This window comes from Mesoplodon densirostris, chromosome 3 (genome assembly GCF_025265405.1).
Source record: "Mesoplodon densirostris isolate mMesDen1 chromosome 3, mMesDen1 primary haplotype, whole genome shotgun sequence".
Classification (NCBI taxonomy): Eukaryota; Metazoa; Chordata; class Mammalia; order Artiodactyla; family Ziphiidae; genus Mesoplodon; species Mesoplodon densirostris.
This window is the reverse complement of record NC_082663.1, coordinates 142,457,911-142,481,090: the sequence shown is the minus strand read 5'-3', so window position 1 is coordinate 142,481,090 and position 23,180 is coordinate 142,457,911. Positions and strand designations below refer to the sequence as shown.

Genomic DNA, 23,180 nt, shown 5'->3' with positions numbered 1-23,180 from the left:
ACACATAGGCCCAAAGTGAAGGGATGAGACAAGATATTCCATGCAAATGGAGACCAAAAGTGAGTAGGGGTAGCTACACTTATATCAGACAAAATAGCCTTTAAGTCAAATAATGTAACAAGAGACAAAGAAGGCCATTATATAATGATAAAGGGGTCAATTTATCAAGAGGATATAACACCTGTAAATATATATGCACCCAACATTGGAACACCTAAATATTAAATATTAAGTAAATATTAAATGTTTAATAAATATTAAAACAAATACTAACAGATCTGAAGGAAAAAATAGACAACAATTCAATAACAGTAGGGGACTTCAATACCCCCACTTTCACAATGGACAGATCATCCAGACAGAAAATCAATAAGGAAACACTGGACTCTGTGATATTGTGTTTTATAATAAGAAATGTAAATTTGGCCTTTGTCTTATTTCTGGCACAGAGCTCCTAAAATCCTTGGAATTTTCTAAGTTGTAAGAGCCATAAAGGTGTGTTAATATTCATAAAAAAACCCATTCAACCACACCTGAGTCTGTTAATGAGGTGACTTCTCGACCATACCTAAGGATGAGGGATGGTTGCCAGGGGAACCAACCATGTTATTGGAGAGCTGGAACTTTCAGTCCCATCCTCCTTGACCTCCAGGGAAGGGAGAGGAGCTGGAAGTTGAATTGATCACCAACAGCCAATGATTTAATGAATCATTCCTATGTAATGAAGCCTCCATCAAAACCCAAAAGGGCGGGTTTGGAGAGCTTCCAGGTTGATGAACATTTGGAAGTGCTGAGAGAGTGGCAAACTGGGAGAGGGCACGGAAGCTCCAAGCCCTTTCCCCATAACTTACCTATGCATCTCTTCCATCTGGCTGTTCTTTAGTTACATCCTTTTATAATAAGCTGGTAATCTACTAATTTAAATGTTTCTCTGAGTTCTGTGAGCCACCCTAGAAAATTAACTGAACCTAAGGAGGGGAATCATAGGAATCTCTGATCTATAGCTGATCAATTAGAAGCACAGGTAACAAACTAGACTTTTGATTGGCATTTGAAGTGGGAGGTGGGCAGTCTTATAAGACCAAGCCCTTATCCTGTGGGATCTGATGCTATCTCCAGGTAGATAGTGTCAGAACTGAGTTGAATTGTAGTATACACAGCTGGTGTCAGAGAAACACTTGGTGTTGGGGAAAAAACCTGCACATCAAAATTGGTTGCATAATCATGACTTGAATTATATTTTAGGCCAAATGGACCTAAAAGACATATACAGTACTTTCCATGCAACAGCAGCAGAATACACATTCTTCTCAAACCCTCATGAAACATTCTCCAGGATAGATCATATGTTACACCACAAAACAAATCTTAGCAAATTTTAGAAGAGTGAAATCACACCAAGTATCATTTCTGACCACAATGATATGAAAGTAGAAATCGATAGCAAGAGAAAAACTGGAAATTCACAAATATGGGAAACTCAGCAACACACTCCTGAATAACCAATAGGTCAAAGAAGAAATAAAAAAGGAAAATTTTTTAAATCTTGAAACAAACAAAAATGGAAACACAACATACCAAAACTTATAGGATGTTGTGCAAAAGCAGTGCTAAGAAAGAAGTTTACATTGTGTTGTGTTGGTCTCAGCCTATTGATACTGATGCTATCAGCTAGGTACACCTGAGGCACTCACCCTGGCCCATATTACCCTTAGTGAGCCACACACACATTTCTCTAGCCAATGTTGTGGCTGGAGCAGCCCTTGGTTCTTATTATGATCGCAGGAAAAAACCATCAGGGAATTTGAGGAACAAGATTTATTACTCACAGGTCCTGGAGCACACACAGCATACCCCAGGGCTACACAGTGAGTTCAGAGGTAGAAAGAAAGAAAGAGAGAGAGAGAGACTAGACCTAGGACTCTGTCTTTATTAGGATCCAAGATTGGTGTGTCTAGAGTTTTGTAGGCTCATGTTATTGGTTAATATAAAGCTTAAGAGGGACATCCCTTCTCAAAAAAAAAATGATTCTGAAGAACCTGGGGGCAGGACGGAATAAAGACGCAGACATAGAGAATGGACTTGAGGACACGGGGAGGGGGAAGGGTAAACTGGGACGAAGTGAGAGCATGGCATGGACATATACACACTACCAGATGTAAAACAGATAGCTAGTGCGAAGCAGCCACATAGCACAGGGAGATCAGCTCGGTGCTTTGTGTCCACCTAGAGGGGTGGGATAGGGAGGGTGGGAGGGAGACACAAGGGGGAGGAGATATGGGGATATATGTATATGTATAGCTGATTCACTTTGTTATACAGCAGAAGCTAACACACCATTGTAGAGCAATTACACTCCAATAAAGATGTTAAAAAAAAAAAAAAAGAAGGGCTTTCCTGGCTGTCCAGTGGTTAAGACTCTGCACTTCCACAGCAAGGGGCACAGATTGGATCCCTGGTCAGGTGACCTAAAATCCCGCTTGCCGCACAGTGCAGCCAATAAATAAATAAAGCTTAAGAGCAGGAATTAGGGCATAGGAAGGGAGAAGCAGGATCACTCAAATGGTCAGTTATCCAGGTTACCCAGGGCTTTCTGAAAGAGGGACCTTCATGGGTAGGGGGTGGTCTAATTCCTTATCTGGTTATTTTGCTAGTAGTTGTGTCATACAGCTGCCAGGATGTTTATTCAAGATGGATGTCTTTTGAAATGGATGCCTTGACAATCAAAAGCTTAACGTCAAGCACTAATATAGCTATAAGTGCCTACATTTAAAAAAAAATCTCAAATAAATGACCTAACTTTTCACCTCAAGGAATTAGAAAAAGAAGAACAAACTAAGTGCAAAGTCAGCAGAAGGAAGGAAGTAACAAAGATCAGAGGAAAAATAAATGAAATAGAGATTAGAAAAACAACAGAAAAAAAAATAGGACTTCCCTGGTGGCACAGTGGTTAAGAATCTGCCTGCCAATGCAGGGCACATGGGTTTGAGCCCTGGTCGGGGAAGATCCCACATGATGCGGAGCAACTAAGGCCGTGCGCCACAACTAGTGAGCCTGTGCTCTAGAGCCCGTGAGCCACAACTACTGAGCCTGTGAGCCCCAACTACTGAGCCCACGTGTCACAACTACTGAAGCCTGTGCGCCTAGAGCCCGTGTTCCGCAACAAGAGAAGCCACAGCAATGCAACGTCTGTGCACCGCAATGAAGAGTCGCCCCCGCTTGCTACAACTAGAGAAAGCCCATGAGCAGCAATGAAGATCCAATGCAGCCAAAAATTAATTAGTTAATTAAAAAAAAATAACTAACATCTTAAAAAATGAGCTGAAGATCTGAATAGACATTTTTGCAGTCATATAAATGGCCAACAGGTACATGAAAAGGTGTTCAACATTACTAATTATCAGGGAAATGCAAATCAAAACCATAATGAGTTATCACCTCACCCCTAGAATGGCTATTACCAAAAAGACAAGAGATATCAAAGGCTGGTGAGGATATGGAGAAAATTGTGCACTATTGGTGGGAATGTAAACTGGTGCAGCCGCTATGGAAAACAGCATGGAGTTTCCTCAAAGAATTAAAAATAGAGCTATCATATGATCCAGCAATCATACTTCTGGGTATATATCCAAAGCAAAAGAAATCACTATCTCTAAGGAAATGAAATCAGTATCTCAAAGAGATATCTGCACTCCCATGTGCACTGCAGCATTATTCACAATAGGCAAGACATGGAAACAACCAAAGTGTTCATTGACCAATATACGGATAAAGAAAATGTGATATATACATACACATTACTCAGCCATAAAAAAAGAAGGAAATCTTGCCATTTGAGAAAACATAGATGGACCTTGAGGGTATTATGATAAGTGAAAGAGTCAGACAGAGAAAGATAAATACTGCATGATCACATGATTTATATGTGGAACCTAAAAACATGGAACTCATAGACAGTAGAACGGTGGTTGCCAGGACTGAGGGGTGGGGGAAATGGAGAGATGTTGGCCAAAGGGTACAAACTTCCAGATACAAGATGAATATGTTCTGGGGATGTAACATACAGCATGGTGACTATAGTTAACAATACTGTACTGTATACTTGAAAGTTGCTAAGAGAGTAGATCTTAAATGTTCTCACCACATACACACACACACACACACACACACACAGGTAACTGTGTGAGGTGATGGAGGTGTTAACTAACTTACTGTGGTAATCATTTTGCAATATATATGTGTATCAAATCATGTTGTATATCTTAAACTTACACAATGTTGTACGTCTATTATGTCTCAATAAAGCTGGAACACTTGAAAGAAAGGAAGAAAAAAGAAATGTATGTCACCATGTTGCCATTTAAAAAACCTGTACATGGACGTGTACAGCAACTTTATTCATAATTGGCAAAACTTGGAAGCAACCAAGATGTCCTTGAGTAGGGGAATGGATAAACTGCGGTACCTCTGGATAATGGAATATTATTCAGTGCTAAGAAGAAATGAGCTATCAAGCCATGAAAAGACACTGAGGAACCTTAAATGCAGCACTAAGTGAAGAAGCCAGCCTGAAAAGGCTACATATTGCATGATTCCAACTATATGATATGCTGGAAAAGAAAACACTATGGAGACAGTTGTGACAAAAACTCATACAGCAAAAAAATGACTCATTTTTTGAAATAAGACTTGCTTTGAAATTCAAAATGTCACCAGGAAGGGGCAAATTAAATGGGACATTCTGTTTCTTTCCTAAACATGTAACTATTTGGAATCCAACTGTGATTCCAAATAAAGCATGTGCTTTAAAGCATAAAGCACAACTTGATGCTTTAAAACCATTCTCCCTGAGCAAGGAAGCTTTAACTTATGATGATAAGTTAACATTGGAATGTGCTTCGGGAATGTTCAAAAATGAAAACATCTTGGACACCGATAGCAGCATATAAATGTATAGATGCAAAGACCTGATTGACAAATAGTTGGTCTACAAAACAAACCTGTTTTGGAGAGCTAGATACGAATCCCTACAAGTCAAAAAGCTTGTTGTTGCTAGTTAGTAAAATCCATGCTGAAAGGCTTTAGGTGGGAGGCTATTACCTTGACGTCTTCACATTGGAATGACACCATTAATCAGAGTAGAGAGTTCCCTGGCAGTCCAGTGGTTAGGACTCCATGCCTGAGTTCAATTCCTGGTCCGGGAACTAAGATCCCTCAAGCCGCAGAATGCGGCCAATATATAAATAAATTTTTTTAAAAAAAGAGAGAATCAGAGTAATTGTGGGCCCGCTAAGAGCAGGGAATCAAGTCAACGTGATGTCATCTTTGTGTTAGTTTTATCACCACATAAAAGAGAAGGATGTTCTAAAGGTTGCAGTCCATTCAAAGAAGTATTTTTGGAAAAGAAAACTGAAAGTAAAAATATCCTACTGTGTAAAACGGGACAGAAAGAAATGTCACGTTATTTTTATTAAATATAGAATATTATCTAAGTCTTATTGCATTTATGTTCTCCTTTTGCAGTCCTACATGTATATACCTCAAGAATCTTAAGAATATGCAACAATATAACCTACATTTAATGTCCAGTAAAGAGTTTAAAAAGTAGTTCAAATATTGCTGTATCAGAGGACAGAAACATTATAAACATATCATACACATTTTTCTCAAACATATTGTTGGATGTGTTTTCTATTAGTAGTACTACTAAGTACTGAAATACTAATTGCCACTGTTAATTAGTCCTACTGTGGTTTTGTTGAAACAATAGCATTTATGTAACAGGAAAGTAAATAATAAACAATAAGTAAACACCAATTTTTCATATTCTTATGTTAAAGTAGTAACTTTGTGGGTGTGTAATTATTATCTATTACATGACGCCTCCTGTCAGGTGTGACTGTGCCCTGTCTAGACTCTCGAAGCCCACCAGCCCCGAGCCCTACCCAGGCCCGGAGGTAAGGAAACCTCACCCCACCTCCACACCACCAGCACGCGCACAAGGCCCGCCCTCATGATAAATCCCGCCCCCTGAACACGGGTGCTTCTTTGGCCCCACCTCCGCAGTGTCCAGGCTCCGCCCCTCGTGGCCCAGACAGTGCAGTCTCCGAGGAGGACTGGCCTCTTCCGATGTAGGTTGTCATGGTGGCGCCCAACCCGCCTTGCCTCGTCTTTTCCGGTCTCAGTCCGGCGTGGCAAAGCAGGCAGGCTGCCTTAGCCCTTTCAAGCCCTCTGTGTCATGGCGGCGCCCTGACTCTCCTTCCGGCCACAGCCTATCATGGCGGTGCCCTGAGTAGCCACTTCCGGACCCAGACCCGTACATTGCCCTGGCTTTTCTCACTCCTGGCTGCCATGGCGGCGCCCAGGGTTTACCGGAAGTACAACATCGGAAGTGAGCCGTAGCCTCTGCCCTGAAGCGAGAGCGGCGCTGGGAAAGATGGCGGCGGCGGCGGCTGCGGTGGGCAATGCGGTGCCTTGCGGGGCTCGGCCTTGGGGGGCCCAGCCCGCCGGGCAGCCCAAGCCCAGGCCGCTGCCGCGCACACTCCTTGCCGCCGGGCCTGCGCTCATAGAGAGCGGCGACGAGCTGGTAGCGGCCGTGTGGCCGTACCGGCGGCTGGCGCTCCTGCGGCGCCTCACGGTGCTGCCGTTCGTGGGGCTGCTCTACCCAGCCTGGCTGGGTGCCGCGGCTGCCGGCTGCTGGGGCTGGGGCAGCAGCTGGACGCAGATCCCCGAGGCCGCGCTGCTTGTGCTCGCCACCATCTGCCTCGCGCACGCGCTCACCGTCCTCTCGGGGCATTGGTCCGTGCACGCGCACTGCGCGCTCACCTGCACCCCGGTAAGTGTGCGCACCCGAGACCGACCCTCGGCATGGTCCGGCCTCACCGCGGATCCCAGCTACTCAGTTTGTGTCCGTCCCCATCCCAGCCGGGGCCTCTGCATCTGCTGGAGCCGGGTCCCTAGAGGCGCCCTCCACCCTTTTGCGCTAGCTAAGTTCTGGCCCCGTTCTGACTTGGCTGTGTAACCCTGGCGTAGGTTACTTCCCTTCTCTGGAATTCCTCTCTGGTGTGGTCATTTAGATTCGATAAGGTAATACCTGTAAAAAGCTTAGCGCAGGGCTCGGCATATGTCACCATTTACTAGCTCCCATACTAGCGAGTACTCGGTTGTTTCTCCTGAAAACAGTCCTACCTTCTTCGTTGTCTGTCTCCTACCTTGTTGTTCGTAGTGTGAGGTTAGACCTGTGAGATGGGTTTCCCTGTCTGTGGAGCTTGCTTTGAGAACTGAGCATCAGTCCTGGCCAGTACTCAGAGCCCCCCGCGTCCACCCCATGACGACCAAAATGAGCTTGAAATGCAGTTAATTGCAGCGTTTAAGACGAGCATTGGGTGTTTGTGAGCAAGTGACTTAGCTGCTTGGAGTCTCTGTCTGCAAGGGTGATGGTAATGAGGACTGCCCTCAGAATACAACAGCGAGGTAGTGCATGTGACCCTTAGTCGTGAGATCTGGATGAGTGAGAGCTGCCCTGGGTTAGCAGTTGATATCAGTGACTATGCCACTGCCCTCTGGGCCGGCCTCGGATGACACCAGCAGGTTATGGAGCCATGGACACAGAGGTCACCCTCCCCTCTGATCCCACACAGGTTTGTTAAAAGAAGAGAAAAAGGGAACAGCACCCAGGGCTGCAGAAAGAGAAAGAGAAACCACACCACCACCCTCCCTCACCCCTCTTTGACTCTAAATGTGGACTGAATTCTCTTTCTCTTTTGAGAAAGTGAAATCTCTCTTATCCCAGGGGAGAGGCTCAAACTTCTCAAACTTCTGGGATTGGTGGCTTCAAGTCAGTACAGTGAAGGACCCCAGTGAGGGACAAAAGAATGGAGGGAAGTTGGGGGGTAACACCCCCAAACTTCCAGCTGCCTGTTGGCCTGCAGCTAAAAAGTGTGACTATTAACTTTCTCTCCAGGGACGGAGAAGAAAGAAGAGCTAAGCAGCTGTGGGGTTAGGACAGGCAGATCTGGGTTTGCATCAGAGATCTCAGACAGGGGTGCTTCTGGTCTCTGGGTTTCAGTTTCCCCTTGTGTAAAGTGAGAACTGCAACACCTACCTCAGTGTGCCATCGTAAGAAGAAACAGGTGAACTCTGCAAAGCACCTGGCATGTGGCTGGCCGCATGTAGTGCTTTTGCACTTTTCTACCATAGCGTTTCCTGAGTTCATAGTTTTGTCTTTTGTTGTTATTTTTGCCTGCTTTGGGGCCTGTGAACTTCTGGAGAGGCAGGGCCTTGTATCTCAGGGTCACCGCCATGTCCCCCAACCACCCCCCCCAAAAAAACCCATGGCAACACAGGTTCTGGTGGAGCAGAGGTGGGATGGATGCAGCTCACAGGATCCAGGGTGTGTGTGCCAGTGCAGTTCCATTCAACGCCTCCGTGTCTTAGGTGCTGGAGAAATAACAAAGAACAAAACAGACGAAACACGTTGTTTTCATGGCGTTAGTGGGGGAGATGGAACTCAGCAGTCAATGCTAAAGAGAGAAAACCAGGATAAGGATTTTGTGAGGGACCTTTAGGTGGAGCATCCAGGGGCAGCATCCTGAGAAGGTGACATTTGAGCGCAGGCCTGAAGCCAGCTGTGTGACCATGCATTCCAGACAGAGAAAACAGCATGTGCCCTTAGCTGAGGCAAGGATGAGCCTCATCATCCCTTGTCACTCGAGGACACAGCGAGAACAGTAGTGGGGACGGGGGGCAGAGGGGGAGCAGCAGGCCAGGTGGGCTGTAACCGGCCTTGGCTCACGTGGACTGAGAGTGTACCTCATGCCGGGCAGCATTCTTCCTGTTTGAGTTCATCTTCGTCAGCAGAGCTCTGTGCGCTGGGCGCTGTTCATGACCCTGGCTTTATAATATGGGCGGGACCAGAGGCCCAGTGAAGTGCTGTCCCTTGTCCCAGTGACAGACTGGGGAGTGGCCAGGCAGCACCCAGAGCCCAGTGGCGTGTTCCAGAGCATGTCCACAGAGCTGCGGCACCCGTGGCCTCCCCAGTGGAAGCCGTGGAGCTGGGGCTTGAGAAGGGCTCAGCGGCAGCACTTTGCCTCTCACAGGAGTTTGACCCCAGCAAGGCAACCTTCGTGAAGGTGGTGCCGACTCCCAACAACGGCTCCACTGAGCTCGTAGCCCTGCACCGTGATGAGGTAGGGACCACCTGCTCCAGCATGGGCTTGCATGGGATCCCCAGGCCCTGACATTCCCAGATCAGGGGCCCTCTGCCACAGACACACCTCCCACAGGGCGAAGACGGCCAGGAGGTGCTGTCCTTCGAATTCCAGAAGATCAAGTATTCCTACGATGCTCTGGAGAAGAAGCGTTTCCTCCCCGTGGCCTTTCCTGTGGGAAACCTGTTCTCATTCTACCAGAGCAACAGAGGGTTCCAGGAGGACTCGGAGATCCGTGCAGCCGAGAAGAAGTTTGGGAGCAACAGGTGAGTCCCAGCATCCCCGTGCATCGCCCCTGCTGAGACAGGACTGGGCCTCTGCCTGTGGTCACCAGCCCAGGTCTCTGTCCCAGCTAGTGGCTCCTTCCCACTTGTATATGCCCTGTGGTTTGGAGGAATCCACCTTTTCAACAAAACATCCCAGGTGGACGTGGCGGGCGCCCTCTGAGAAACGTGTTCTAGTCTAGTCTCCCTCAAACTTGCCTGCTGATAGGAACCCCCTGGAGGGCCCACAGCTTGGAGCCTGGCCCAGGGCTGTTCATCCTTGTCTTGTGTTTGTAACTTGTGTTCTCTTCTTTATTTTAAATTTTTTTCTATAAATGTAGATTCTTGTCATTCTTCTTATACATAGCCAAGTACTTTATGAGTGGTGATAAAAAAAGATGGTGGTGAGCAGGACACCTCTTGTTTGTACCAGGTAGAATGCAGATGCTCTGTCAGCACTTTCTCCTTTAACCTTCACCCAAACGACCAGTGTTGACAGGAGCTGGGAGGGGTCAGAGCTGGGCTTCAGAGCCCCTATCCTGGCCATGGTGATAATTGTCCTTGACTCAAAAACGCTCAGAATCTCTAGGAAATTATTTCTTGACCTAGTTGCTTTTCAAAAAATTACAAATACGTTACTGCAACCAGCGCTCAAGTAGGAAGATTCATAGGAAACATTTACTGATCCTCCCTCCCCTCCCCAAGCCAGGCCAGCCATGGCGGCAGCCTGGGATGTCCACTTTCACACCGTCCTCGCTTATGCAAAGGTACCCTACACAGTCCAGGGTGGGGCTCAGTTTTTATTGCAATGCAGCCACTGTGCAGTTTCTTTTTCTCAAATCCCATGTCCTGGATAGCACTCCAGTTCTGCAGGGCAAAACAAGGATGGCCATAGTGGACCTGGCTGGTCCCATGGCCAGACAGGGCCACCACACCGAGTGCTGTAGAGCACACATTTCGGCCCTGCTTCTCAAATTCCAGGGCTTTTATTTAGGGAGTCTTTGGAACATCCCAGCTCAGGCTCCCCCTCTGCATAGTTGGGTGGGGCTCAGGCACTGTATTTCAGGCCCCAGGGGACTCCACAGCACCTAGCTTCCGGGCCTCCTCTGTGCAGCTTCAGGGCTCCTGTCCCACGGTCAGCCATTCCTCTCCCCTTGCCTTGTCACCCACCTGGATGATAGGTTCTCGTCTTGCACCAGCCACGCTCGGGGGCGGCTGCCTGAAAAGCCCAGTGCTGATTCAGAAGCTTCATCTGGGTTCTGCAGAGCACAGGGCTGGGGGCAGTCAGCGCACCTGCTTCAGTGCCACACGGTCGAGGAGAGCCATAGTTGAGCATCCCAATGTCTGAAAGCTCACCAGGGCCCCTAGTTGCCCAGGGAGGCCGTCCCTGCCCGGAAGTGGAGGTGTCAGGGGTGGGGCCCTGAGGCTTCCCACCAGGAACAGGGCGTGGCATCTGGTCTCTTTCAGGGCCGAGATGGTGGTGCCTGACTTCTCAGAGCTGTTCAAGGAGAGAGCCACGGCGCCCTTCTTTGTGTTCCAGGTAAAGCAGCAGCTCTGGTCCTTCTCCCCACCCTGTTCCTTTGGGCTTTCACAGTCCACCTCCAAACGTGAAAACCTCTCCCCGTCCTCGTGGTCAGAGCCTGTGGGCAGAACGGCCCTCGTGTGCCATCCAGTCCTCCGGAGGCATTCTCCCTGCGTTCCCAGGAACAGACAGGCCCATGTCCCATAGGTGTTCTGCGTGGGACTCTGGTGTCTGGATGAGTACTGGTACTACAGTGTCTTCACGCTCTCCATGCTGGTGGCCTTCGAGGCCTCCCTGGTGCAGCAGCAGATGCGGAACATGTCAGAGATCCGGAAGATGGGCAACAAGCCCCACATGATCCAGGTATGGCCAGTAGCATGACGGGTGGGTAGGAGGGTCCCTGTGATCTTGGGGTGGGCGAGGCATGGGCACATCCCCAGAGCTGACTGAACCCCACCCCCTCCCAGGTCTACCGGAGCCGAAAGTGGAGGCCCGTTGCGAGCAATGAGATTGTTCCCGGGGACATCGTCTCAGTCGGTGAGGCCCAGTTCTGCTCCTTCCCAGTGGAGGCCCAGGCCTCAGGCTCTGTCCAATCCTCCTGCCCCTGCCCTGCAGGCCGCTCCCCACAGGAGAACCTGGTGCCATGCGATGTGCTGCTGTTGCGAGGCCGCTGCATCGTGGACGAGGCCATGCTCACTGGGGAGTCGGTGCCCCAGATGAAGGTGCTGGGTCAGGAGTGGAGGGAGGGGGGTCCTCAGTCTACTCAGGCGCGTCACTGTCCCATCCATTGAGGAGGAAATGGGCCAGGGAAGGGCTGGTGGCTGGGCCAGGAGACTGGAGGAGGCATAGCATCTGGATGGAGATCCTGGGTTTCCTGGCAGGTCAGGGCCCTGGACTAAGGGGAGCCAGGTGGTGACGAGGAGAGGGAAGGAGATGAGAGGCCAGGAGCATCGGTGGGGTGTCAGGCACCTTGGGATCTCAGGCTGAGGTGGGATGAGAGAAACCGAGAAGCTGTGAATCCGGGGTGAGGCCAGGTACAGGGTTATAGGGAATCTATGCTGCACATGAAGGTGGAAAGACAAGGTGGAGCCCCCGCCCCTGTGAGGTGCACCGGCTTGGATGGGGAGCCCTGTGAGGGTCAAGCAGGTTCCTCCCAGCCCCAGGGTCCGGCTCTCCAGCCTGGGGATGGAGAAGGAGGCCAAGGTGGGACTAGCCATTGACTTTACTGTCGTCCCCAGGAACCCATCGAAGACCTCAGCCCCAACCGGATACTGGACCTCCAGGCCGACTCCCGGCTCCACGTCATCTTCGGGGGCACCAAGGTGGTGCAGCACATCCCTCCCCAGAAAGCCACCACAGGCCTGAAGCGTAGGTGCCTCAGGGGTGTCTGGGGGTGTCCTAGCCCTGCCACCCCCAAACCCGCAAAGTCTCCTTGGCTCTGAGAGAGTCGGGATGAGCAGACGTGAATGACGCTGGTTCTTTGTCTCCCCAGCGGTGGACAGTGGGTGTGTGGCCTACGTCCTGAGGACCGGATTCAACACATCCCAGGTGTGGCACCTTGCCCAGTTCTGAGGAGGGTGGTCCCTGGGGCGTATGGTGGACAGCTGAGATGGCAACTCTTTCAGACCCCAGAACATCCACCCCATAGGCTCACTCTGATACCAGGTACTGGGCTGGGGGCCAGAGTGCTGAGACAAGCCCCAGACTAGGCCTGCTTTCCCCGGCTGAGGTTCTGCCTCACAGACAGTAGACTGATTTTGGTCCCGCACACTTGGGAATTACAGTCTGGGCCATAAACTTTTCACCGAAGTGGCATGAGGATTCCTTGGTAGAGACGATGGTCAGATCTCCTTCCATAAAATTCATCCCTCTGCCCCCATCTCAGCCACTTCCTTCCCTGACCCCTAGTCTTCAGTCACTGGTCTCCGTAACTCTGTAGCTGTTGGCTGAGTTGCAGCCACCCACATAGCTGTGCAGTTCCTGGAACAGCTGTGTTGTCAGCTGTGGCGCTCAGTCAGCCCAGGCAGGCACTCCCCAGCAGCAGAGAGAACCTGGCCCGGGTGCTTTTAGGCAGGAAAGGCCGCCACCCTCCCAGGAAAGATCTCTGTCCCTCCGTCCCTCTAGGGCAAGCTGCTGCGCACGATCCTCTTTGGGGTCAAGAGGGTGACAGCAAACAACCTGGAGACCTTCATCTTCATCCTCTTCCTCCTGGTCTTTGCCATTGCAGCAGCGGCCTACGTATGGATAGAAGGTAAGCACCGTGACCACTCCCCCCCGCCCCCCACCATCTGCTGGACCCCGCGCCTGTGGCCCCCAGGCTGGCAGGCTCTGTCTTTTCAGGTACCAAGGACCCCAGCCGGAACCGCTACAAGCTATTTCTGGAATGCACGCTGATCCTCACTTCTGTCGTGCCCCCCGAGCTGCCCATTGAGCTGTCTCTGGCCGTCAACACTTCCCTCATTGCTCTGGCCAAGCTCTGTGAGTCTCTGGGGCAGGGACAGGGTGCCGAGTGGGCTGGAGCCTGGCAGCACCCCTGACACTGGCTCCCACCACCCAGACATGTACTGCACGGAGCCCTTCCGGATCCCCTTCGCCGGCAAGGTGGAGGTGTGCTGCTTTGACAAGACAGGGACCTTGACCAGCGACAGCCTGGTGGTGCGCGGTGTGGCCGGGCTCCGGTGAGCGTGGGGAGTCTGGATCGCGAGGCGCCGAGCCGGGGGCATTCTGGGAGCTCAAGGGACAGACAGCTGCCCAGCCCAAGCCTTCAAAGTGAGGGCCTGTGACAGGCCCTACCACAGAGGTCCATTCTAGGGGGCCCCCCCAAGCATTCTTCAGTGTGAGTGACAGTGGCAGGGGGCTCAGCTTGCGCTCGAAGCAGCCACGTGACGTCTGAGGGCATTCGTGAGACGCGTGCAGGTGTCGCAGGGACCAAGACAGCACCCTGCGGCCCCCCACTGTGACCAGCAATTCCCAGGGGGTCCCTCTACCCAGTCACCTCCACCCTGGTAACCAGCTATTCTTCCTCCTTACAGAGATGGGAAGGAGGTGACCCCTGTGTCCAACATCCCCATAGAAACACACCGGGCTCTGGCCTCATGCCATTCCCTCATGCAGCTGGATGACGGCACCCTTGTGGGTGACCCGCTTGAGAAAGCCATGCTGACGGCCGTAGACTGGACACTGACCAAAGGTGAGGGGCTGGAGCCTCGGCCACACTGCCAGCTCTTACGTCCCCAGGCGGGCGGGGTGTGCCTCTCAGGCACCTGTGTGTTCAACTCAGGCAGGTGGGTGGGCACAGGCTCACCTCTGACCTGGGGCAGGGTCCTCCATACCCAGATCATCCAGCTTGGACCCCTCCCAGAGCCAGGAGTTCCTGCAGGCCCCGGGTCTGGATGTGGGGGGAGGAAGGGGATGGAGGGAGGAAGGGCACGGAGGGGGCAGGTGGGGGCTTGGCTGCCTCTTTGGAGCGAAGGCCCTCAGGACTCGTACTTATTTGTTTCCAGATGAGAAAGTATTCCCCCGAAGTATTAAAACTCAGGGGCTGAAAATTCACCAGCGCTTTCATTTTGCCAGTGCCCTAAAGCGAATGTCCGTGCTCGCCTCCTACGAGAAGCTTGGCTCCACCGATCTCTGCTACATCGCGGCTGTGAAGGGGGCCCCTGAAACCCTGCACTCCATGGTGAGCCAGCCCCGGCCCAGGGTGGGGAGGGGGGTGCGGGGCGGTTGGTGACATCCCCCTGCGTTCCCTGCAGTTCGCCCAGTGCCCACCTGACTACCACCACATCCACACGGAGATTTCCCGGGAAGGAGCCCGTGTCCTGGCGCTGGGGTATAAGGAGCTGGGGCACCTCACTCACCAGCAGGTAAGGGCCCAAGCCCCCCACCTACCGGCCCCTTGTCCACATCACCTTCTGTCCCCTATGACAGCACCATGAACGGGCACAATTTCATCTTCCTCCTCCCTGGCCTCTACCTTTGGAGGCCCCGGGTGGCATTCAGTCCTCACTTTCTTCTCCTCCCCTGCATGCCCCATTCCCCACGGACCCCATCCCACCCCAGAACCCAGGGCTGCTCCCTAGAGAGCACACCCAGGTCTCATCTCCTATCCTCACATCCACGGGTTCTCTCACACCACCTTGGGGAATGCCCTGGGGCACCTTGGGTTCCCTATCTCCAGCCCAGCTCCACCCCTGCCTTGCCCAACCACCTGGTCACTGCATGATCTTGGGGTGTCCCCAGCCCTCGGTCACACCCCACGTCCCATTGGCTGTAGGCTCTCCTCCAACCTCCAGTACCAACGCTGCTCCTTTACCTGCTTCCACCTTGGCCCTCATCCAAGTGGCTTTCATCTGCTTACACCCAGTGGCCATGAGATCCTTCCAGAATGCACACCAGGTCACACCTCTGTTCAGAGCCTCGTTCAAGGCCCGTTCCTGAGCCTAGTCACAGACCTTTCAGAGCCATCCGGCTCTGTGCCACCCCACGACCCTCTCTGCCCCATTCCCCTGGCTTCATCTCTCTTGTGGAACTCAGTGCTCTGATTTCTGTGACTTTCTTTATTACATGTCTTCTCCAGTAGAAGGCAAGCTCCACGAGGGCAGAGATCTTTTAGTTTCTGATATGAGATAGAGAGCGTGAGCTCTTGCTCAGTGGTTATCAAAGGAGAGTCCCAACTTTCCTGTCCTAGAAGATGAAATACAGGGACTCTGTGTCACGCTGTTGTCCATGGTAGCGGGTAGAGGCACCACTGGGGGGCCAGGGCCACCCAGCCACTGCTGAGCCCCTCTGCCACCAGGGCGCCTCTCACCCTCCCGACACCTCTCACCTTCTGACCCTCCATTGTCCCTCCTGCAAGGATGGGGCCTTCTCTGACCTCTCCCCACCCAGCGTGTTGTCAGAGCTTGGGAAATGGGGGAGGGGGAGAGACAAGTCATGAGGGCACTGCTGTGTCCATCCACAGGCCCGGGAGCTCAAGCGGGAGGCCCTGGAGTGCAACCTGAAGTTCGTCGGCTTCATTGTGGTCTCCTGCCCACTCAAGGCTGACTCCAAGGCCGTGATCCGCGAGATCCAGAACGCCTCCCATCGGGTACAGCCACTGGATCCCTCCCCACCAGGCCCCATGGGTGGGCAATCTTGGCTACTCCTTACGGAGAGGGGGATGTGTCAGTAGAGGACAGCTCCATCCTCAGTGGGGCACTCAGCGGTGGGTATCTGGGTCTTGGAAGCAAAGGTTCCATGGCTTTTGGTTGAGCTCCACCATGGCTTGGACGCTCATGCTATCCCTCGTGCCTGAGGATGCTCTGGGACTCAATCTGTGCCCATCCTTCGCACATCACTTTCTCAGGCCCCCAGCATCACTGGGAGCTGAGGGCTATTCCCCCGACTCCACCCCATCTTAGGAAAAAGCTGAGGCTGGGTTGGAGGATGTGGAGACAACACCCAGACAGGCTGTGGGTGTCCCAGTGGCTTTTCTCTGTCAGCCTTGGTGGTTTGTGTCTTCTAGTTCAGGACTCAGTTTAGGGTGTGGGAGGCGAGCCTGGCAGTGTCAGAGGGTAGTGACATGATTAGTCCTCACCTGGCCTCAGCAGTCAGGGCCCATCTTGCCGTCACCAGGCTCTAAGCCAGAAGGCTAGAGCGTGTGTCATACCACCCCCAGTCTCCTGCCTGGAGCATCTGCCAAGCCAAGAGGGTCCACACCAAGGGCTGGCTCCTAGTTTGTATTGCAAATAAAGGCTATGGGTGTTCTCAGAAAGACACACATACACATATCATTCGCAGAAAACTCCACCAGGGGAGGCAGACTGAGGCTCTTGGAAGCCCAGTCCCCATTAGGGGGCCACGCGCTTCCTCTGTGGCTGTCCTCAGAAAGGACTTGGCCCCCAGGTCTCCAGGCTGGAGTTCTGATCCACTGAGCCCTGCTCCACTGAGCCTCCGCCCTCTCCCCAGGTGGTCATGATCACAGGGGACAACCCGCTCACTGCCTGCCATGTGGCTCAGGAGCTGCACTTCATTGAAAAGGCTCACACGCTGATCCTGCAGCCTCCCACGGAGAAAGGTGAGGCCCCATATGGTCGTGGGCTGGGGGGGGACCTTGAGTCCAAGAACAGCTCCCTCCTGGTGGCTCACCTCTGTGCCAGGCCTGAGTGAGCACACCCAGCGTCATCCAGTACCCATGACACAGGCCTGCGGATCACAGCCCTGCCCCGTGCGCACACTTGGGCTGTCTGGCCGGGGAGCTCCACACCCCACCTGTGCGGCAGCATGCAGGCGGTCACCAGCTCTGGGGCCAGCAACACCTTACAGTTTTAAGGCGGTTGGTTGTCGTCACACCAGCCCATGTTTCATAGCCTCCCACCCACCTTGGGCCTGGCTGGCTGCCTGCCTGTGCATGGCGAGTGCTCCCCTCTTGAGCACCGGGACTGCTGGTGCTCGTGTTTGGTGTGGCCAGAACCTGGGGCAGAGGGCTTGGTTTGCATTCGTCAGACTCTTCGCCCCACACGGGAGGGCTTGCCATTCCCACACCACGTAGGAGGAAGCCAACCAGGTCAGCTGTTGGGGCCCCTGCTCTGTAGACAAGGAGACAAGAGAAGTGAATCCATCTACCTGGATCATTTGGAAACACTGTGACTAAAGATTTGAACTCAGATGTCCTGATTCCAGAACTCATGGTCTCTGGCCTCTCCTGAGTAACCAAATTGGTTGCAAGGGGTGCCTGTGAATCAGAAAAATCAAGGGACGAATCCAGCCCCAGCACCTCTGGCTGGTAGGGTGGAGTCTGTCAGATGCCGTAGGACAGCACCCGGTGCAGGGCCTGGCTTGGGAGCAAGGTGCACCAGTGATGTCACTGGGCTGCAGGCCAGAGGAGGGTGCTGGTATGGCCCGGCCAAGAGGGCTTCCAGAACCTCCCAGGCCTTCTCTCCGTCTGTGCTGTTGAGCCCAGGTCTCTGTCCCAGTCACTGGGCTCTTCCAGAGCCTGGGGATCGTAGGCAGGTGGCCCAGAGGTGGCTGCGAAGACTGTTGATGAGCAAGTGAAGCTGCTCTAACAGAACAGCCGCAGCAGGAGCCACGTGGAGATGATTTTCCTTTCAAGCTCTGACAGCTCTGACTGTCCAGTGCTGAGAAGGCTGGTGGGCTGCCCTCAGCTGTCCTCGGTGCTCAGCATCCACACCTAAACCAACCAGCTAGAAAGGGGAAGTGGATAGCAAGCAGTGTCTGGCCTGAGGAAGTGATTCGGGGTGCCCTGGCCCTAGGAGAGCAGAGTTTCAGGCAGGCCCCCAGGGTTGGGGAGGGGGTGGGGCGAATCTTGAGGTCAGGCTGCCTGGGTTTGAATCTGGCCCATCACATGATCTCAGGCCAGTGGCTTAGGCCCTGGGTTTTCAGATCCTTTGTATCGGAGGTTTCTGTGCATGGTCTCTGTGGGGTGCCTAGTGTCTGGGGTACAGGTTGGTATGGACCTGGGGTGGGGGCCAAGAAGGTGCTCCAGAGAGGAGAGACTAGGACTGCACACGTGGGGTCCAGCCAAGCCCCATCCCTGACCCTGGGCACTGGCCCTGCAGGTCGACCGTGTGAGTGGCATTCCATCGACGGCAGCATCACGCTGCCCCTGGCCCAGGGCTCCCCGAAGGCACTGGCCTTGGATCACGCACTGTGCCTCACAGGCGATGGCCTGGCCCACCTGCAGGCCGAGGACCCCCAGCTGCTGCTTCGCCTTATCCCACACGTGCAAGTGTTCGCCCGAGTGGCCCCCAAACAGAAGGTGGGTACGGGGTGGTGGAGGGCAGGCGGGGCCCTGGGGATGGCACGCAGCCCTCACTCAGCCCGTCTCTCCCCAAACAGGAGTTTGTCATCACCAGCCTGAAGGAGCTGGGCTACGTGACCCTCATGTGTGGGGATGGCACCAACGACGTGGGTGCCCTGAAGCACGCTGATGTGGGTGAGCCCCTGGGGTTGGGGGCTGTTGTGCCAACACCGGCTTACCATCAGTGACGCGCCACTGAGCAAGTTCTGTGAGGAAGCAGTAGTGAAGGGACGGGGCAGGGACTGCTGGGATTGGGGATCTGAAGGGCTCCAAGGCCAGGAAGAGATACAAGTGTCCGAGGAAAAGTGCGGCGGGGACCACCAGGAACCTCTGGTGAGGGTCCAGGGCAGCTCCATGGGGCAGACGTGACTTGGTTTTCTCAGGCCCCCCAGGCACTGTATGGGCTCCAAGGGCCGAGGCCAGGGAGAGTTTATAGCCTCGGATCTGTGTCAACAGAACATAGATGTCAAGTTGATGTTTAAAGACCAATTTAACCTAGTTTCAGTGCTTTTCAAATATTCATTTGGTTTATCAACTACGATGTTTATGACACATCACTTACCTCATTATGATTCTTGGCAATAAACTTCTTTGGAAATCAGTTAGTTTTGACCTACGTAGTGTTATATACTTGATTTGGGTATTGTTTTTTTTGTTGTCCTTAAGTAGTTTGTAGAAAGTAAGATAGACGCTCTCTGAGGCGCTCCTTGGGGTGAGTGAGCAGGTAAAATGGGGAGGTTGGGCCCCGGGATTAGCTGTGTTGAGCAGACACTCCGTGCTCTGTGCCGGGGTGGCAGGCTCCCTCTGGCTTCTGACACACACTCCCACCAGGTGTGGCCCTCCTGGCCAATGCCCCTGAGCGGATCATCGAGCGGCGGCGACGGCCCCGGGACAGCCCCGTCCTGAGCAACAGTGGAGTTAGGGCCACCTCCAGGGCAGCCAAGCAGAGGTCGGGGCTCCCACCCTCTGAAGAGCAGCTGGCCTCCCAGCGGGTGAGTCTCAGAAGGGGGGCACCAGCACCCCCTTGTTGTCAGGTCTCACCCCTTGCTACCTGCCTCATAGGACCGCCTGAGTCAGGTGCTTCGGGACCTCGAGGACGAGAGCATGCCCATCGTGAAGCTGGGGGACGCCAGCATCGCTGCGCCCTTCACCTCCAAACTCTCTTCCATCCAGTGCAGTGAGTCCTGCTCCCGTGATCCTCCCCTACCCCATCCTTAGGCCCATCCTGCCTGGCACCCACGCCCACACCTGCCTTCCCCCGCAGTTTGCCACGTGATCAAGCAGGGCCGCTGCACACTGGTGACCACACTGCAGATGTTCAAGATCTTGGCGCTCAATGCCCTCATCCTGGCCTACAGCCAGAGTGTCCTATACTTGGAGGGTGTCAAGTTCAGTGACTTCCAGGCCACACTGCAGGGGCTGCTCCTGGCTGGCTGTTTCCTCTTCATCTCCCGCTCCAAGGTGAGCAGGACCCTGAGCACAGCAGGGGCTCCCGCCCCAGCCCAGGGGTGCCCTCTGCTTCTCTAAGCCATGGTTCTTACCCCAGAGGTGCCGGGAGGCTTCTCGGATTGATGGCTGGCGACACTTGGGCCAGCCAGGGCAGGCTATTAAAGGCGCCACCACATGTCTGTTTTATCCTCACAGCAGCCCTTGGGATGGGAACTCTCATCCCCAAGTTACAGATGGGGATCAGGGGGCAGGGTGGGTGCCCACTGAGGCTCTACAGAGTGCCGCCGCTCAGGCCCAGCACTGTCCACGCGCTGGGGTCTCAGGTGGGCCACACCACTGAGACAGATGGGAAAAACAATTATCAAGAGCACTCAGTATGCAGTGCTGAGAAAAACACCGAGTAGGTCACACGGGCTGTGGGAAATGGCCTCAGGGTCGGTCAGGGAGGTCTGTGTAACGCTGACATTGAGGCCAACGCATAAAGGACAAGAGAACCAGCAAGGAACTAGGCACAAAGGCCGCAGGTGGTCATGGGCTGATGTAAGGAGGCCCTGGTGGCCGGAGGGGGTGGGAGGTGGTCCGGGTTGATCATACATGCCCCATGAGCAACAGGGAGGGCTTTAAGTTTATTCTAGGGCGGAGGCAGGGTGGATCTTAAGACCCCTATGGCTGGGCATTGAGCGAGGCCGGGGTGGCATGTGGACTGAGGGGATGAGGGGTGGACAGGGCTCTGGGGACTAGTGCTGACCTGTAAACCCCAGAATTTGGTGACCACTCTCTGCACAAGGCCTGCCAGGAAGCAGGGTAGGTGGGTGACCCCAGGGCGAGCCTGGGCCCTGACCCCCACTCTGCCCCTGCAGCCCCTCAAGACCCTCTCCCGAGAGCGGCCCCTGCCCAACATCTTCAACTTATACACCATCCTCACTGTCATGCTTCAGTTCTGCGTGCACTTCATGAGTCTCGTCTACCTGTACAGCGAGGCCCAGGCCCGGAGCCCTGAGAAGTGAGTACGCTCCCAGCCTGGGGGTGGACAAGGTGCTCCCAGAGGAGGCAGCATCCGTGCGGTTGGTGGGTGGCAGGAGAAACACGCAGACGTTGGCCTGGGGTGACCAGGGCCAGGCCAGCAGAGTCCACCAGGCAGCGTCCTGGTTTCGCGGGGGGCAGCGGGAATCATGAAGGGGCCCTGACCCCCATGTGTCCCTGAAGGCAGGAGCAATTTGTGGACCTGTACAAAGAATTTGAGCCAAGCCTAGTCAACAGCACAGTGTACATCATGGCCATGGCCATGCAGATGGCCACCTTCGCCATTAACTACAAGGTGAGGCCCAGCCCCTGCCCGAGCACACCCTGCCCACCCTCTGGGCTGCCACGACACACAGCTGCCCATCTGCCTATCCCCACAGGGCCCACCCTTCATGGAGAGCCTGCCTGAGAACAGGCCTCTGGTGTGGAGCCTGGCCGTGTCACTCCTGGCCATCGTGGGCCTGCTCCTTGGCTCCTCGCCCGAGTTCAACAGCCAGTTTGGACTCGTGGACATCCCTGTGGAGGTGAGGGGCCCTGTAGACGCGGTCCCAGGACTTGGCCTGGGCCTGTCTGCAGGCACCTGACTCACCAGCACTCCCTGTCCCACAGTTCAAGCTGGTCATCGCCCAGGTCCTACTCCTGGACTTCTGCTTGGCACTCCTGGTCGACCGCGTCCTGCAGTTCTTCCTGGGAACCCCAAAGCTGAAAGTGCCTTCCTGAGATGGCAGTGCTGGCGCCTACTGCCCACTCTGCTGCCGCTGGGCAGGAGCCCCGCGAGGGCCCCAGGAGGGAACACTGCCCCCACGGTGAGGCTGACCTGGCCTTGCCCACCAAGACTGAGCTGGGACACCCCCACCCCACCCCCTTCGGCTGTCTGAGGCCTGGCTGGCGGAACCAGCCCTGGGCCAGCGTCTTTGGTAAATAAAGCAGCATCAGTGATTTGAAGAAGACTTGCCTCTATCTCTGCACCACAGAAGGGGTCGCTGGGGGCTGGGTGGTCCCCAAGGAAGGTCCTGGCACCCTCCTCATGGACTGTGTGAGGTTCTAACCTCCCTCTGCAACACATTCAGCACTTGGACAGGCCAAGCTCGGAACCCAGAGAGCTCTGCGTATTTCCTAGTTTTGCAAGTGCCCCCATGTTTCTGCGGTCTCGCAGCTTCACGTTTTCACACCTCAGGCACTGAAGGGAGTTTTGAGATCGATGCCATTTTTCCCTTTGCAATAATATGCAAAATAACAGCATGCCTTCCTCTCATAGTGTCAGGTATGAGGAAGTTCAATCCAAATCATTACGAATACTGACTCGTGTCACACTCGGGATTCTGCACCACACAGGTCATAGCCAGGGTCTGACCTGCAGCCTGGCTCTCATACTGTTACTGTCCTTCCTTTCAAAAGGTGCTTGCTCACTACAGCTCAGGAACTGTGCAATAGGTAGCATGAAAGCTAAGAGTCACAGAGATTTCTTACCTTCTTGACAGTCAAAACCTAGAAAAAACTATTTCGAGTCAGAAATTACAGACTGTGGGGTGTGGGTGCATTTTTATAACTTTGGCAAGCTGCATGTGACGACCTCAGGCCAGGGAACCCAGGCTCGGGCTTCTGGACGACTTCCCCCTCCCCACCGATGCTCAGTGAGGAGCTCTCTACCCTTTCCTGCCCTTGCCCCTTGGTCATCCTCAGCAGCCCACCCCTGACTGGCTTCCCATCAGGAGGAGTGTGGCCCACAGCCCAAGGAAGGCCCTGGGAGCCAAAGTGGGAAAGGGGCTGGGACCAGCTGTGAGCATCAGGTGGGCCCTGAACACTGGCCAAGGTTTCTGGAGGGGCGCAGGTGCCAGACCCCATCCAGCAGAGGGGCTGCTGGGGTCACGTGGAATCCTTGAAGACAATTTGAGGCAACCAGAAGGGGAGCACTC

General features: G+C 53.7%; 1 protein-coding gene across 1 annotated transcript; it reads left to right on the top strand.

Moving 5' to 3' along the window:
- Positions 1-6,423: 6,423 nt before the first annotated feature.
- Positions 6,424-22,212, top strand: ATP13A1 (ATPase 13A1). Its single transcript, XM_060093969.1, has 26 exons — positions 6,424-6,835; positions 9,099-9,188; positions 9,285-9,475; positions 10,940-11,012; positions 11,202-11,357; positions 11,462-11,531; positions 11,610-11,716; positions 12,233-12,362; positions 12,487-12,542; positions 13,119-13,245; positions 13,335-13,472; positions 13,552-13,672; positions 14,027-14,184; positions 14,498-14,673; positions 14,747-14,857; positions 15,955-16,080; positions 16,941-17,049; positions 18,551-18,750; positions 18,831-18,927; positions 19,624-19,784; positions 19,855-19,969; positions 20,057-20,253; positions 21,102-21,244; positions 21,448-21,559; positions 21,645-21,788; positions 21,874-22,212. The coding sequence occupies exons 1-26, from the start codon at positions 6,437-6,439 to the stop codon at positions 21,982-21,984; spliced, it is 3,618 nt and encodes a 1,205-aa protein (XP_059949952.1). The 5' UTR covers positions 6,424-6,436; the 3' UTR covers positions 21,985-22,212.
- Positions 22,213-23,180: the final 968 nt, after the last annotated feature.

Bases quoted from the DNA above. Each gene is read 5' to 3' on its own strand.
- ATP13A1 (XM_060093969.1), top strand. From the start codon at position 6,437: ATGGCGGCGGCGGCGGCTGCGGTGGGCAATGCGGTGCCTTGCGGGGCT. The intron at 11,013-11,201 runs GTAAAGCAGCAG...CATGTCCCATAG, and splicing joins CGCCCTTCTTTGTGTTCCAG to GTGTTCTGCGTGGGACTCTG. The intron at 11,717-12,232 runs GTGCTGGGTCAG...TGTCGTCCCCAG, and splicing joins AGTCGGTGCCCCAGATGAAG to GAACCCATCGAAGACCTCAG.